At 53.7% G+C, this 16,574-nt stretch overlaps 1 protein-coding gene and 1 pseudogene across 1 annotated transcript in view; both read right to left on the bottom strand.

The window, feature by feature from the left end:
- Positions 1-16,574, bottom strand: part of NTN1 (netrin 1) — a 171,207-nt gene that overhangs the window by 57,868 nt on the left and 96,765 nt on the right. The window contains exon 3 of the mRNA XM_072821155.1: positions 4,216-4,404. Within this exon, the coding sequence (XP_072677256.1) occupies positions 4,216-4,404 (189 nt within the window). The remainder of the gene's footprint in view (positions 1-4,215; positions 4,405-16,574) is intronic.
- LOC140624988 (MICOS complex subunit MIC26 pseudogene) lies at positions 5,950-8,074 on the bottom strand (annotated as a pseudogene).

Below are 16,574 nucleotides of genomic sequence, written 5' to 3' on the forward strand. Positions count from 1 at the left end.
TCTCTCTGCCCTCCCACTCTGTGACCATCCCCCTTCTCAACCCCAGCACAGCACCCCGCCCGGGCCTGACTCCTTATGCCCCAGGGCAAGGGTGGGACGGGGGTCTCATCAGGACTCATTCATTAAAACGGAATCTCTGAGGGTGTCCACATTTTCAGATCTCCGGGTGTTTCCAAAGTGCAGCCAAGGACTGAAATAAGAGAGACATACACAGAGGATGCCCTTTAGAGAAGGTGGAGGATTGAGGGTGAGAAAATCGTGGAGAGGCCCACACAGTGGTCAGGGGGCTACAGGGGGATGGCCTGAGGTGCCCATTTCCTCCTCGAGCTCTAGCAGAGCTTCCAGAAGAAACAGGGGGTGACTGGGAGCCATGGGTGTGCACTGGCCAAGACGGCGAGGACCGCTGCGTGCCTCTATCCCGCCACCTGGACACCTTCTTGGTGGCCTGCGTTTGGGCCACATTGACTGTGGCCTTGAAGGGGGAGGCGGTGAGTGCAGGACAACTGGTGAAAGCAAGGAGCTGTTCAGGGAGATGGGACGCAAGCAGACCCTTTGTGGGGGTGGGGGGTGGGGGGTGCTGGACGAAGTGGTTGACCTCCTAACTCTCATCGCAATTCGGTTCACGGGAGACGCCCAGAACGTCTTTATCCATCACAGATGGTTTGGGAAGATGATAAATTAATATCGCTCAAATAGAGACAGGGCTGGAATGGTCAAACAGCAGTGTCTTCTCTGCCGGCTCCAAAGAGAAAGAGCCCCCCCTCACCCACCCCCCACCCCGGAGTCCATAAAGAAGACAAATGGTAAACAAAACCGCCTATCTTTTGACAGATTCCAGGACGAGGATCGTTCACAACCCATTCTGCGGAGAAAAGGGAGAGATTCATCTCATCTGACTTTGTATAGGACGGCGGCCCACGCCATAATGAGGCCTTCCCAGTGCTGTGAAATTGCACTGAATAGGCGCGGAGTGCAGCCGCCTGTTCCCTGGGCATGTTTATTACGGCCCTTTGTGTCCACCAGCCTGGCCAGCCCCGGTTTGGGTCTAAACCAGGGGAGGGGCGAAAGAACCCAACGATTTGTTGCTATGAAACTTCCCCAATGGGGGGACTGCATAATAACGTTTGGAATCTAATGCCCTTTGCTCTAAGCAGTTCTTGTCTGGGCGCACCCCTGCTCCAAAGGGAGCCAGCCAATCACCAGCAGGACCTGGGTGGCCTCAGGCCCCTGCCTGGGGATCCTCCCAGGCCCTGGGAAGTCAAGGGTAAAGAGGACCCCAGTGGCCATTCCCAAGTACCCTCAGGTCACCTGCAGTCTTGAGTCAGGAATTGCCTCTGCCAGTTGCCCCAGCTCCCCAGTGAAATGCCTCGGAAAACAGAGCAAAGAAGTGCACAATCGGAGGCTACAAGGGAGCTCCCCGAGGTTAGCCCCATGAGGCTGGGGTGGCTGCACGCCTCCAGGACTTCAGAGGCCTCTGACTGCAACCCACTCAGATGGGCAGACTCGGTGGAGGTGGTGGGGACAGAGAGACTCCTGTCTGAAGACCTCAAGGGTACACAGCCCTCTGCTGACATCTGACCTCCTGCAGCTAGTCCCCACTCCCACCCTCACCTGCCCCCCAAGATCTCAGGGTCTCCATTTGCTGGGAAATGTCCCCTAGAGTTCCAACATGCCCTGAGGAGTTGACACCAGAAAAAAGAGAGCAGAAGGGAACGATCTAGAACTTCTGAGAGATGCTTTTCTTTTTTTTTTTGAGAGATGCTTTTCTGCACCAAAGAAACGGCAGGACCTTTTAGGTCATATTCTTCTTGCTCATCAACCAGAGAATAGATCAGTCAGGTAGTGTTTTTCCTTACCAATCAGGATGCAGGGGCCGCCACATAGTGTTTTTCTCACCAATTAGGAAGCAGGACCCGCCAAGTAGTGTTTTTCCTCACCAATCAGGTGTCAGGATCCTTGAAGCGTTCTCTTTCCATGCCAGGCAGGAGGTACCTGGTCCCACTACCCCCCTGCCACATTTCCCTGGTAGGACTATACAGACGTCCTTCCGAGCAGAATCTGTCCTCACAGCTCTCTCTTCCTTGGGCTCTTCTCTCAGGGTCCCACCAAGGCTGGGGACAGCTGCTGCCCAAAGCTCGGAGGGAAGACAGAGCCACCAAGGCCAGCCAGTGTTGGAAATAGTAAGATGGAACCACACCCTTGTCTGCCCGCACCTGTCCCTCCTGGAAACCAGCAAAGGAAGCTGGGTGTCTCCACGCCATTTAAGCAGAGTGGCAGGGCCCCCAGAAGGGTAGTCTGCAGGTTCCCAGGGCCCCGAGGCTTCCTGACATCTCACCCTGAGCCATGAGAGGCCACATGTGGCTCTTGCGCTTCCTTGCAGCAACAGAGGAGAGGGAGGTGTGACGAATGGCAAGATGACCAAGTCCCTGCTCCCTCCTGCCTCTCTAGGGGACATGCCTTTCCTGCTCTTATGGTACGTGACTGACTACTGCCCTTCCACGCCCAGCTGAGATCCTCTCAACTGTGGGGACAGAGCCTCCCACCTGAGTGGCCCCTGCTGATTAAAATTCCCTTGCCAAATCCCCAAGAAAGCTACGTGCAACCAGTTGTTTACAAGACTTTGACTTTGGTTTCTTCTGTAAAAGGGCTGGATACCTTCCAAGTACGGTCTCTGAAAACCCAGAGCCCTCTCTCTCCCTGGTCAAGCTCCTGCTCACACCTTCCTGCCACTTGTAGGTGTTTCTGGGTCCTGTCGCCCAAGGCCACCTTCTCGGTTGGTCCCTGCTCAACATCTCCTGGGGGAAGTCTCACCTTGATTAGCAGGTTTGGGATGTAAACTTCTCTTGACAACCACCAGAGGCAGCCTTAAGTCCACAGATCTGGGAAGACAGCTTTCCTGTGTCTCGGGAGCCACTCGATTCATCCCTGTTCATGTGGAACCTAAGTGATTCCTCCCGGAGAAGACAGGCTGGGAACCTGTTTTATGAACCTGTTTTATTTTGGAGAAAAGTATCCTCTCCACCAGCAGGGCTGGCTTCACGGGCCTGATGCTCAGAACGGCAGGTTCCAGGTCAAGGCTTTCCTGCTGCCATTTAAAAATTCTCAGCAGTTCCCATCAAGAAGCCCCTCGTGTTTTCATCTTGTGTGTTTTCATTTTGAACTGAGGCCCACAAGTCCCATAAGTGGTCCTGCGTGCAAGTGCCAGATGTCTGGCAGATTTGTGGAGAAAAAGATACTCTGGCTTCATCCAAAAGCTAGGCAGTGGCCACAGAGGGGTTTCTGGACTACAGCTGCTCATCTGAGCCTAAGCCTGACAAGGGTTGGGTCTTGCCCAGGTCAGGATCTACACGGGTCCGAATTCAGATCATGCTGGATGGTGGCCCAAGAGCCTTGGAGATAAATATCTTCTTGGGAAGCCATGCTCACAGCAAGCCCCTGGCTCTAAGCCCCAAGTTGTAGGCCCAGACAGCCTGGAATTCCCAAAAGCAAAGGTGGGGCCCCCCCGGCCCCCCATCTCTAACAGCATTAGAGCTCCCTGGCATTTCAAACAGCTCCTCTGGGTCATCTGACCATTGCTTCATTTTTGTGAGTCGGGGAGAAAACACAAGTGCAGAAAGTTAAAACATTTCGTGCTCGCTCCGGTGAACGCAAAGAGTCTCCAGTCTCCCTTTAATTTTTTTTTTTGTCCAAAGAAAGAAAGTTATTTGCAGGTGGATTAAATGTTCCTTCAGAGACCCTGCCCCCGAAGCCTCCGACCTCACTGCAACCGGGATGGTGCGTGTCTGTGTGAGTGCTGGGGGTGGGGGGCTGGGGGGCCCCGGGGGGCAGGAGGGGCGCACACACATCCAAAGAAATACGTCTGCGCGCACGGTTTGGGTAAAAGAGGGCCCTTTGTGCTGGTAAGCCCCGGTGAACGTGACCCCCGGCCTGTGGTATGCAGCACACCTGTGCCGGCGGAGCAGCCGGGCAGGGGGCGGGGGCCGCGCACCCTCACAAGGGATCACACCTTCTCCTTTCTTCTCCGTGGGGCCACGTCTCCATCGCCCCTTTGTTTGTGGACTCGCACCCCCAAATACCAGGGAGGCCGTGCGCACGCCTGGGCGTGTGCACAAGGGAACAGGTGACACAGGCTTGGTCAAGGCAGGTGGCGTGGACAAGGACAGGATGGAGGAGAGGACGGGAGGACCGTGTTCTCGAGGCCCCGCCCCTGCCTACCTTTGCAGGCCTTCCGGTGGGTGATGGGCTTGCCCATGTCGCGGTAGTAGCCCTCCTTGCAGTAGTGGCAGTGGCGGCCTGCAGTGTTGTGGCGGCAGTTGAGACAGACGCCCCCGCTCTTGCGCCCCGACAGCTTGTACAGCTCCATGTTGAAGCGGCAGCGCCGGGCATGCAGGTTGCAGTTACAGGCTGTAGGGAGGCAGGGAGAAGTGTCAGGGCAGGGGCAGGAAGGGACTGTCCCCAGCTCCCCCTGGCCCCACTGCTGGACCTCAGGAGGAACTGTCCCCAGCTCCCCTCAGTTCCACTGCTGGACCTCAGGAAGGACTGTCCTCAGCTCCACTGCTGGACCTCAGGAGGGACTGTCCCCAGTGTCCCCCCACCTCCACTGCTGGACCTCAGGAGGGACTGTTCCCAGTGTCCCCCAGCTTCACTGTTGGACCTCAGGAGGGACTGTCCCCAGTATCCCCAGCCCCACTGCTGGACCACAGTCCTTCCCTGGGAGCTGCTCTTTGGCCCCCCGTTTCCATCCAGAAGCACCTACCCATCCCAGCAGTATCCAAACCATAGCAGAAGCTCCCCCTTCCCCCATAGGGAGATTGTTCTCTTCCATCCAATAAGCTGCCGGCCCCCACCCCACACCCCATCGGGCACACATCTCAAAGCTGGGAGGTGGGGCTGGCCTCCCCCTGGTCCCCCAGGTCCTGCTTAGGAGGGCCCGAATGCTGCCCCCCCCCTTCACACGCACAGGCCCTGACCCCCAACTGAAAACAGGACTGGGAGACTGACGGTTTCAGAGTTGATTACATGGAAATGAGGCCATGGGCTGGGGGGTGGGGGAGGACCTTCATCCCATCTGACTGGAGTCCTTATAAGAGGCAGCTTGCACACACAGCAGTGCACACACACAGAGGGAAGGTGGTCTGCAAGCCAAGTAGCGAGGCCCCAGGAGAAACTAACCCCGCCGACACCTTGACCTCAGACTTCCAGCCTCCAGAACCGTGAGAAATCTGTTGGCTAAGCCTCCAGAGCTTGATGTCTTCTGTTTGGGCGTCGGGGCAGAGTCGTGCACAGCTTCCAGGGCCCCCTCCCCTGTGCTTTGGCCACCAGGCTGCTCCACAGGCCTCCCTCTGAGGGCTGGGGAGGGGAGGCTGCTGCACCTGCTTTCTCCCCACCTTCCCCTCGGGCAACTCCCCATGGCACACTGGTCACACACCTGGCCTCGGGCCCATTAAGGGGACTCTGGACATCCTCTCACCTGCTTTTCCTCCTGCTTCCCTCTGTCTTGTTCCCTTCATGCCCCTCAGGACTCATCGCCCTCTCCCCCTCTGCCTTATGCCCCTGGCTCCTGAATGCACACTCCGGCTTCGGGTCTAGGGCCTCCAGTGGGCTCAGAGGCACCTTGCCCACATCCACCCCCTCCTCTCCAGCCCATGGCCTGAGCTGGGCCTCCTGGCTGCCTCAACCCCACAACCAGAGCAGGAGTTCTGAGCTCCAATCTGAGGACCGTCCATCAACAGCTGAAAGTCTTTCGATGCCCCTCCCGTTTCTCCTCTGGGTAAAATCTAAATCGGTTGTCACAGCCCTTGGGGCTCTGAATAAGCTGGTTCTGCTTCTGTCCACCTCCTCTCCTTAGCTCTGCCCACCGCCACCCCACCCTTGCTCTTATGCTTGAACTGTCCCCAATTTTTTCAGTTTCTAGAGCATGCCATGCACAAGGACCCCCACCCAGGCCTGCCCCCTCTGTGGCTTTGTGGATGCTCCTCTGCGCCCCGGCCCCGGACCCTCTTCTCCCCAGCCTCCTCTTCATCTGCTTGCATCCTTCTTGTCCTCCACACCTTGGCTTTATTTTTTTTTAATTCAGAATTTTAATTATGTACATAAATAGCAACATGAGAACCAGGAGTTCTAATGCTGGACATTATCTCTAGGTGAAAGCATTTCCGATTAGTCCACTGGTAGTATGGTATCACCCAAGATAACAAAGAAGCCTGGTATAGTTTTTCCTGAAGAAGAAAGCCAATTTACTACATTCAGTACTGACTTCTCTGCCATTTTTCTGTAGAAAATGCATGGAGTTTCCAATGTTTACCTATAACTGAGTAAAATGGGCAGAGCATGGAGCATTCTACTTATTTCCAGGTGAATTCTTCACATTTCCTGGCTGGACAAATACGATGGCTTGTTGTGGATAATAAAGAGAGGCAGCTAGTCCCATGAACCCAGGTGGTTACACCAGCTTCTTTATTTTTGACCCTCTAGTCAAAAGAAGTCCAACAATGCCAGCAAAACCAATAACACCAAGTCTTGGAAAAAATCCAGGTGGTGCATTTTGGAGATATTCATAGCTGTCTAACCCCCATTGAACCAAGCTCTGCATCTTGGGCTTTGTTTGTGAGTACATTTCCTGACACCAACTTGTATATGGCTCGCAATAAGGTCGGAGATGTGAAATGCTTTCTTCAAGCTGGGTCCTTGGCTCCTCCACATATTTAGATTGACCCTGAGGAACCGAGTAGAGTGAAAGCTCATTAAGCTTCACAGAAGTTTTGTGAGGTGAGTCCCTTTTAGGTGACGCACAGACTTTAAAGGTGAGCAGACTCAGGCTGGCTGGCCCCACAGACCTCTGAATTACCTTGAACATGTTACTGGCAGAGGTGGCTCCGGCGGGGTCCCACGCCTTGGCTTTAACATCTGTCCCTGACTCATCTCCCCACCACCCTCCCCCGACACACAGGGCATCCCACTCGGCCCCCGTGATGCCTGTGACCTGCTTCTGCGGGCTCCCACCTCCAGGATAACTCGGGCTTCCATATGGCCAGGATAACTCTGGCTCAGTCTTCAACATGGTTTGCACTGCCTTTGTGCTAAGTGTGTTTCAAGTTGCATTTTATGTAATGTCTAAAGAAATGCTTAGTGCCAGACACTTGATAAACAAAAGCAAAAAAGTGAAAAAAAAAAAAAAACCACTTAGATTTCCAGCAACCACGGTGAACAAGGGGTCTTCCCTTGCAGGCTTTAATTAACATTTGCTCAGTTGTGGAGTGACATAATTCTTTCCCATGGACATGGATCATACTCGTGCATCTCCCCCTTTGTGGCCTATTTTCCCAGAAGGATGAGCATCCTTTAATGCCAGATACGGTTCTTCATGATTGTGGACAGCTGTCCAGTCATCCCTGTACACCTATCTGTAAGGGGCTCTTTGGAAACCCTAGTGGGTGCATTTCTTTTTTTTTTTTTTTAAGATTTTATTTATTTATTCATGAGAGATACACAGAGAGGCAGAGACACAGGCAGAGGGAGAACCAGACTCCCTGTGGGAAGCCCAATGCAGAACTCAATCCCAGGACCCCGGGATCATGCCCTGAGCCAAAGGCAGATGCACAACCACGGAGCCACCCAGGTGCCCCTCCAGTGGTGCATTTCGAAGCAGGACCTCCCTGGGGCTGAGCAGTTAGGTTGTTTCGGGTTTGTCACTGTTACAAACAACATGTCGGTAACACCTTTAGACTTGCCTACATGTGCTCCTCTCTGACAGCTGCTGCCCTGTGGGTTTCTCAAGACAGCGTGCCTAGGGTAACTTGGATCCTCATGCATTTAACTCAGGATCCAGATTGCCAAACTGCCCTGGAGAAAGGCAGTCCTAGCTTCCAGTCCCTTCCAGCGGGATCTGAGAGCTACCGTCTCGCCACACCACACCCTTCAAAAAAACAACAGTACCCATGTGCTATCTGTACTCTTTTATTTTTCATCTCTGCCAATTCGTCTGGAACACACACACACACACACACACACACACACACATGATTTTAATTTATGTGTCTTTGATGACCAGTGAGGTTGGACATTTCTTCATGTGTTTTTCTTTTTCTTTCTTTTTCTTTCTCTTTCTTTCTTTCTTTCTTTCTTTTTCTTTCTTTCTTTCTTTCTTTCTTTCTTTCTTTCTTTCTTTCTTTCTTTCTTTCTTTCTTTCTTTCTTTTTCTTCCTTTCCTTTCTTCTTTTCTTTCTTTCTTTCTTTTTTTCTTTCTTTCTTTCTTTCTTTCTTTCTTTCTTTCTTTCTTTCTTTGTGCATTGCCTGTTCATGCCATTTGCCCACTTTTCAAATAAGGTGGGTTTTTTTTCTTATGCCTAATGCTCTTAACATACGAAGAGTTAAAAACTATGTGTCTCTTCTATCACACAAGCTGCACAAATTTGCACCAGCTTCTTTTTCATTTACTCTTTTTATGATTAAAAAATATACGTTTGCCTCTTTTAATTTTTCTCTCTGACGTTACAAGTTTCTTTAGATTGTTCTTGCTAGAGGCATTCCTGTTAGTCACTCAGCTGACAAGCAGAAAAGGACATAGCTTAGCAGGAGCACTGTGGAGACCACAAAAGGAAAGGTTCAGTTCACATCTGAGTCTGGAAGCAACTGGAAGGCAAATTAGGCCAGAAAATGATTCTTGAGAGCCTCATCAACGGTCCCTCAGCACCTCCAGCCTGTGGCTCAGCCTTGCCTTTCCATCAGCACAAGGGACCATCGTGAATACAACATCCACTGTCCCTTTGGACTCACTCAGCCAGAAGAGGATGCTACGGACTGCTCAGGGTTAAGTGACCTACCAGCCCAGGACCACCAAGGCAATAAATGGGAGTCCAGGACTAGAACACAGGTCTTCTGGCTCCTGGCCCACCACCCCAGAGGAAAGGACCCACATCACTGGAAGGAACAGTGGGGCTACAGCACAGAATCTAGACCTTTCCTGCTGGCTCAGAAGTCACAGGACCTGGCACACCTGCCCAGGGACAGGGATCCGGGAAGATCACCCAAGTCTGGCTTCCTCAAGGTTTTCTTGCACCAGGAAAAGCCTCACTAGCAGCATCTTCTGGTCCTTCTTGGAGGCCAATGCTAATCCTGTGTCCTCCTCTGTAAAGACAGTGCCAGCTGTCCCCCAAACCCCCAGTGGGCCTGCCTGAACCTCTGAGCCTCTCCTGGGAGCTCAGCAACCACCCTCCCTACCCCAAGGGGAACCCCGAGTAATATCTCTCTTCCATATGCACCTTACACCAATAAAAACTTCTTCCCAAACAACCGTCACACAAAAGAAAGTTCAGAGGCCAAACATCAAAAGGCAGGGCTCCCCTCCCTCCTGCCTCCTCTTGGAGCTGTCAGGGAACATCAAGTGGCAATTGCCCACGCTCAGGCTTCTGCAAAGTATTTTACGGCTTGTTTTCTTTTCCCTGTGTTTTATTTTCTCTGCACAAATGGAAAAATGCATCAGGCAAAGCAGCCCCCATCTGGGTCCCTCGGCTCCATGCAGAGATGTCACCCCATTCCCAGCTGGGCCCCAGCCCCTTCCTCAAAAAGACACCTTAATCCCTCATGCCTTCCTGTTTATCTCCTGCCTCTCTTGGAGGCAAAAATATTGGGTATTAGTTTCATTATCAGATTTCAAGGCGGGAAGGAAAGGGTAGCTTTGTGAGAACAGAGAGGTCAGCCCAGGGGAAAAGGGGGCAGGGGACAGCAGAACTTCTGAGGAACGTCTATGAGTCAGGGCCGGGAGTCCTACAGGCACTGTATCCTGTCCACGGGGGCCCCAGCCACCCAGAGACGGCTGGTCCAGTCTGGACCCCAAGCCCCATGCCCTCCTTCAGCTCCCACATGAGGATCCCCAAGGATACATCAAGCGTGGCTACGTTTCAGAACCAGGGGCGTAACACAGGGCAAGGAGGTAGGAGCAGGAGACCCCCCCATCTCCCCATCCTGAAACCCGATGGGAAAAGGGGCCCCAGAGACAGTCCCATCAAGAGGTCCTCTAAGTCCTGTTTTAACATATGCTTGTCACCACCATTCCTTAAGTTTTTCCAAACCTGTCCCACAAACCTGGGTTGTCTAAACCCTCACCACCCTCCAGTCCAGTTCAAGTCACCACACACTTGAGTATTCCAGCTACATGCCAGCCCCTTTGCTATAGGCCCTGAGGCAGACAGGGATGGATGATGACTCCTCAACTGTCCAGGGGCTCCCTGTCTGGTGGAAGGAGGGGGCAGATGAGGGCTCTTGGAAGCAAGCTCTCAGATAAAGTAGGATAAATGCTCTCCTGAACCGTGCTGGTTCCTGGAGTACAGGGCAGCGTTTGCCCTTATATCCTCCAGCCCAGAGCAGATCTTAATACATTTTCATTGTACAAAAAAGAAAAAGTGAGAAAGTCAGAAAGAAGACAGATGATGGATGGCTGAGTAGGTGAATGGATAAATAGGTGGGAGGATGGATAGATGGATGGATGGGTGGATGGATGGGTGAATGAATGGATGAGTGGATGGATGAGTAGATGGATGGCTGGATGGGTGGATGGATGGATGGATGAGTGGATGGTTGAATGGATGAATGGTTAGGTGGGTATGTGAGTGGGTGGATGGGTAGATGGATGGATGGATACATGCATGGATGGATGGACTGATTGATGCATGCATGCATTCAGGGGTGGATAGGTATGTAGGTGGGTGGGTGGGTGGATGGATGGGTGCATGGGCAGAAAGAGAAGATAGATGGAGGATTATGTGGTGGGCCTAGACCACATTCTGACAAGACACAGTTTTGTGACATTTCTTTTATTGTTGCTTTGAGCTACTTAAAACTTGTCTTGCTGCTTTAACTCACCAATTTATCTTCCATCTGCTCAAGTAGAAAAAATCCACATCTAGGATGCCCTGGATTCCTCCCAGGACCTCAAGGAGAACCTTGCACACAATACAGCCTGATTCTGCATCCATTGGTTTGAGGAGTTTACCAAAAACAAGTGTTGGTCCTCTCCTGAAAGACCTTCATAAACTAACTCCCAATGCCCATGCCACCTGCCCCTGTCCCCCTGGGATATCCCAGGCCCAGAAAGGATCCTGCAGATATTGTTAAGCTGTATCCTGGCCCTGTCTCTCAGGGACTCTGGCCCTGGGTTCTCCAAATTTCACATAGCTCAGAGGCTCTCAGCAGAACAGCAAGGTCATTTGACAATGGGCCCCCTCAGAGCTCTGGGCTGGGGCCACAGGCCCTCCTATGCTCTCCCAGCACAGGGGATGGCTCTCAATTTTTTTCTCCTAGGGCAGTTTTTCTGAGAAGGCGACCCCACATTATTGCTCTAGCAGAATAGGAATTTTATTTTTTAATTTTTTAAAAAGGATTTTATTATTTGAAAGAGCGAGAGAGAGAAAGAAAGCACAAAAGAGCAGGGGAAGGAGCAGAGGGAGAGGGAGAAGCAGACTCCCTACCAAGCAGAGAGCCTTGACGTAGGGCTCCATCCCAGGACCCTGAGTTCATAATGTGAGCTGAAGGCAGATGCTTAACCCACTGAGCCACCCAGGTGCCCCCAGCATAGGAATTTTAGATTTACAGATCTGCAGCTAAACTATCCAAAATAACTGGCCCACTTGTGCATCGTCCACAAGCTGGAGGCTGTGTACGCAAGAAACCGGTCCCCAGTCCTGGGATACCCATCCCAGGGGAAGCACAGCCCTCAGATCTCCCACAATTATCAACAAATCTCTACACGTCCAGGCCCCAGGGGCAGGTTGGGGCATGACAGGCATCTGTAGGTTGGAGGCAGGTGCTGCCTCCCTCAATGGTTCCTTCACAGATTTTGTCCGTGGCTGCTGGGTAGGACCACCAGATTCACTTAGCGTGTGCAAAGTGTATGCAACTTCTCTGGGTGGGGGGCGGTGGGCGGGGTGTTGCCCCCCAAGCAGACAGCGGGCAACGTCTATAGACATCTTTGGTCGTCATGACTGGGGTTGGTGCTCCTGGCATCTAAGGGACAGAGACCAGGGATGCTGCTCCATGTCCTACCAGGCGTAGAACAGCTGCCCACAGCAATTACCAGGCCAAGTGAGAGAAAGCCTGGGTTAGAGAGATTGTAAGGGTCTCACCCATGGGAGGTTTTTGTACCCCTTTACAGCGGCCTGTAACATGCCATTCTCTAAGGAGCAAATTCAAACGTGGCCCGGGGGTGATAGACCTTTGCTCCTTCAGCAGATGCTAGCTGGAGCCTTTGCACGGATGGGGAGCTGGCTGAGGGCAGGGGTACAGCACAAACAGGGCAGAGGCCTGCTCTCAGAGAGCTCCAGCCTCAGAGGCCAGAGGGACAGCAGTCTAGCAGCTGCGCAGGAAATCCATCAGGAATGTCCAAGTGTCCTGCTGGCAGTAAGGATGGGCTATCAGGGAGAGGATTCTGCTCAGCCCCTCTGGGGACCGGTGGACAGGGCAGGATCTGAGAAGACAACTGGATGCAGATGGAGTATTCCTGCTGGCCAGTGCTGCTCCATATGCCACCTGCTAGGGCAGGGGTGGGGGGGGGCAGTCAGTTCAAATGCAGATTTGGCTTCAGGAGGTCTGGGGTGGGCCTGGGAATCTGCATTCTGGAAAGCTCCCAGGTCCTGCTGCTGCTGCTGCTTGTCCACAGAGCTGGCATCAGTGAGCAGACAGGGAACTAAACCCAAAGAAATGGGTCAGGGCATGAGCCACTCCCCGGAGAGGGAGCCCGCAGGGAGACGGTGGGCAGAGCTCGCGGCTGGGAAGCGGGCAGAGGTCTGGTTTCGAAAGGAACTACTCTTTGGACGACTGGTTTCCAAATGATGCAAATATTTTGAGTTATTTTTAAGAGTTCGAGGCAGCTGGTATATCCTTTTATCTGTTCCATTGCTACTCTATTTGGTTTCCTATTTATTTAAAAGGGGTTTGACGCTTGTTTATAAATCGTACACTTTCCGCCCTCTGTGGCCTGTGGTCTGAGCCCAGATCACAGTTTCTTGAACTGAGGTGTCCAGGACAGGCAGTCACCGCTCCACACACCTGGCTCCTGCCTGCACTGGGTGGGGGAGACACTCATAGCGGGGTCCCCAAGGGCTCCTTCCTGGAGGGGGTCCAGAGCGAGGCGGGACTGGTCCAAGCATTTCTGGGGTCTGGACCCTCTCATGCCTGCCCTTCAGGTGAGTTGGGCAGAAAAGCAATAACCTTACCCCCAGATACATTTAGGAAAAATCGATTCACTTTATTGATGCCAAGTGTGGTAGCTCAGGGATTTGTTTTTTCATTCAACAGATATTGCCCAAGCAGCTACTGTGTTCCAGCCCTGAGGCAAGGTGCTGCAGAGGCCACAGCGAGCAGGACGGACCTGGTTACCCCCCACACACACACCCCTCGCAGAGTCAGTGCTGCTACCTGGCACGAACATGTCTGCTCCAGGCCCCTGCCACTGTCAGCTTATCCCCCAAATGCGGGGCTTAAAGCCCGTCACCAGAGGTGTAAACTGGCCAGACGCTACAAGCGGTGATGGGCCGGGGTGAGCCAAATAGATTGGGCAACTGCTAAGAGACTTAGAAGCACCATCACGCATGAGCAGCTTGGTGCCAGTCAAGGTCCTCAGGTTTGGGATCATCCGAGGGCTGACTTGTGTCACTTTTAACTTAAAGGCTGTTGGAAAGCATCGCCGAGGCATGACCAGGAGAACTGGACAATTCGCTTGTCTGAAAAGGAGTGAAGAATCCATGCCAGGTGTGATAGAGCCCAAGTGAAGCCAGGGCGTTCTGCGGGAACCCCTGGGGTTCCAGGGGACACGTGACAGAAGACGTGGCCCCTCAAGGCAGGATTTGGGGCCACACTGGCATCCCCATCAGGACCATCCTCTGCAGGGTGGCTGCTTCACTCCCAGCATCCCCATCAGGACCTCCTTCTGCAGGGTGGCTGGTTTGCTCCCGGAATCCCCAACAGGACCTCCTTCTGGAGGATCACCGGTTTGTTTCTTCTTTCAACAAATGTGAACGGAGCCCCTTTGACGTGCCAGCTTCTGAGTCGGGAAGCACAGCTGCTAGAGGGTTGACAGTTGTGTCCTGGGGAGGTCTCAGGACTATGCCCCTTCCTCCTTCTCTGGAGCTCCGGTTGGCAATTCAAGGAGCCGCTAACTCACCACCCTGCCAAGCCCTCTGACACGTGATGGTTCTCAAACGTGGGTGCATAAAGTCACATTGCCTATGAAAGCACAAATGGCTGAGCCCCAGCCCTGAAAACTTCTGATTCAGTAGGTAGGTTGTCAGTGGGGCAAGAGGGTCTGTCCTGCTACCCAGCTGGGCATCCTGTGGCTTCCACCTGCTCGAGGCGGAGGCGATGGGGTTCTTCAGTCGGGGAGCAGATGACAGGACCGTGGTGACCTGCGTCTTCCAGAAGGAGAGGGGGTGGCAGGGGCACTCATCGGGGTATTGGGCAGAGGAACAGAAGGAATCCACTTTTGGGCACATAGGGGTCGGAGAGGGCTTGGTGGTTGGTTAGCATCGGGGAACTTGGCTGGTGGGCCCTGGAGCCCCCCAACCCCGAAGTCACGTTCTCACGGGTCGGTAGAGGGGGAGCCCTGACTACTCCACCCCTAAGTCTCTCTAATGTGTCTCCTCTCAGTGGACAGAAGGCCTGCAGATCCACAGCATGATTTAAAAAAAAAAAAAAAAAAGGCTCCAACTTGAAAACAATCTCTGACCCCCCCAGACCTACGCTTTATCTCTGATATCAGACACAGAATCTACAAGAGGTGGATCAAGGATGGTCAGAAAAATGAGCCATAAAAATGGAGTGGGAAACCGGGTGTCCTTCCTCCCCACTATGCCCCCCTCAAACAGCGACAGTCAAGGAGGCCAGAGTTCCCAGCAGCCACGGCGGGCTTTAGATGGTTTCTGATAAAGTCCCAGGAGATAAGTGGCCTGTGTTTGCCGAGGGCTTAGAGAGCTTTAGCCGGGTCTGCACACAAAGAGGCCCTCTGTCAACAGTCCTTCAGGCCACTCGTAGGGCTGAACAAACAGTAGGGTAACAAGCTCTTCACACCTGTGGGGCTTGGGAAAGCATGTGAGACAAAAGAGCGGCTGGGAGCCGTCCCCCCACCCAGCCGGACCCTCAGGCTGCTGGAGGACAGACGGGGAGTGGGGGACGGATTGAGGTCTGTGGGGCTCGTCCAGTCTCCTAGCCCAAAAGTGAACTCTAGCCAGGAAGGGAGAGGGGGCGATCCTGGGGTGAGGGGCACAGGTAGGCGCCCCGATGTCAGGCTGATCGGGTGGTGGGGGAACCGGGGCTGGGCAGGACCGCAGGCAGGGTCAGGAGTACCTGGGTCAGTGCCCTGCTGTCCCCCATGCACAGCCATGCCTGCTGGGGCCACCAGCCTCTCCTCGGTCCACTGAGCAGGGCCACCCCCCGAATTGGCTTGACCTTGCCGTCACTTTTTCCACTGACTTCTCTCTGTAAACATCGGAGTGTTTTCTTCCTTCTGCCCGTTTTTTGGCTGCCGTGCCTCCCTCAGGCTTTGACGCCGTAGCTCCTTGCACTGCCCAGGCCTTTGCCGCTAAAGGCGCACATAACTCAGGGTTCCTGCTGCACAAACATCCTCCTCTCCGCTGGCGGGTAGGCCCCCTCTCCGTGGAGGAAATGCCGGGGAGGCTTTGGTGAGCCCAGAGCAGTCATCAATTCTTTGTCTGCGCCCTCCTTCCTCAGATCCTCCCTCCCCAGGCCATTTCAGAGCCCCACCCCAGGCAGCTGGGCGGAGGGGGCCCTGTCCTGTCACCTCCCCTGGGGCAGCGGGGGACTCTAGCCCTGGCCCACTGTGTGGCATTCCCCACTCCAATGGCCCTCCTGCCCAAATCCCCCTTCAAGCTCCGCTCACCTCATTGCTGCCCTGTTCCGGAACCTTCTGGGCCCATTTTGGAATCTTCTGGGTGGGGAGCCCACTGACTACAAAATGCAAACTCTGTTGCCCTCAAGGGTACTACTGGTTGCCAAGCAGAGGTCCAGAGACTAGAGGCTCTTGATGTTTCCTTGCAGTGGGACCTGTATGAACACCCCCACCCCATCCTCACACAAGATCTATCAGCCAAACAACGAAAGGGGCTCTTGTCCCCCAACGGCAAAAAGCAGGATCTTGGAGCTGGTGCGGGCTTTCAACTTTTCCTAGTTTCCCCCTCTTGTCGAAGGGATGAGAAAAATGCAGCCCCAACCGGCATAGAGACTTTGCCAAGGCCCTGGAACTAGTTAGGGGCACTCCTAATTCAGGGCTCTTTCCAGACCTCCAGCACGCGAGAGTGGCATGGCCTTGGGCAGGATGGAGCTTGATAAACCCCCTTGGCTGCTGCTGGAACGCATCCCCAAAGGCCGAGAAGTTTCAAAGAAGTCAAGCTAGGTTGTCTGAGCAAAGCTTCCTCCCTTTGCCCCCCACCCCAGCAGCTAAAGTTGCCATGAAATCCTCTTTGCCTTGTGGCTTGTCCACCCTGCCCGGAAGGGGCTTTCTTCCAAGCCCGCTTCCCCAGAGGTGGCACACACACTCCCTGTGCTTTATTAACCGGACACAGGAGGGCT

This window comes from Canis lupus, chromosome 3 (assembly GCF_048164855.1).
Source record: "Canis lupus baileyi chromosome 3, mCanLup2.hap1, whole genome shotgun sequence".
Taxonomy (NCBI): domain Eukaryota; kingdom Metazoa; phylum Chordata; class Mammalia; order Carnivora; family Canidae; genus Canis; species Canis lupus.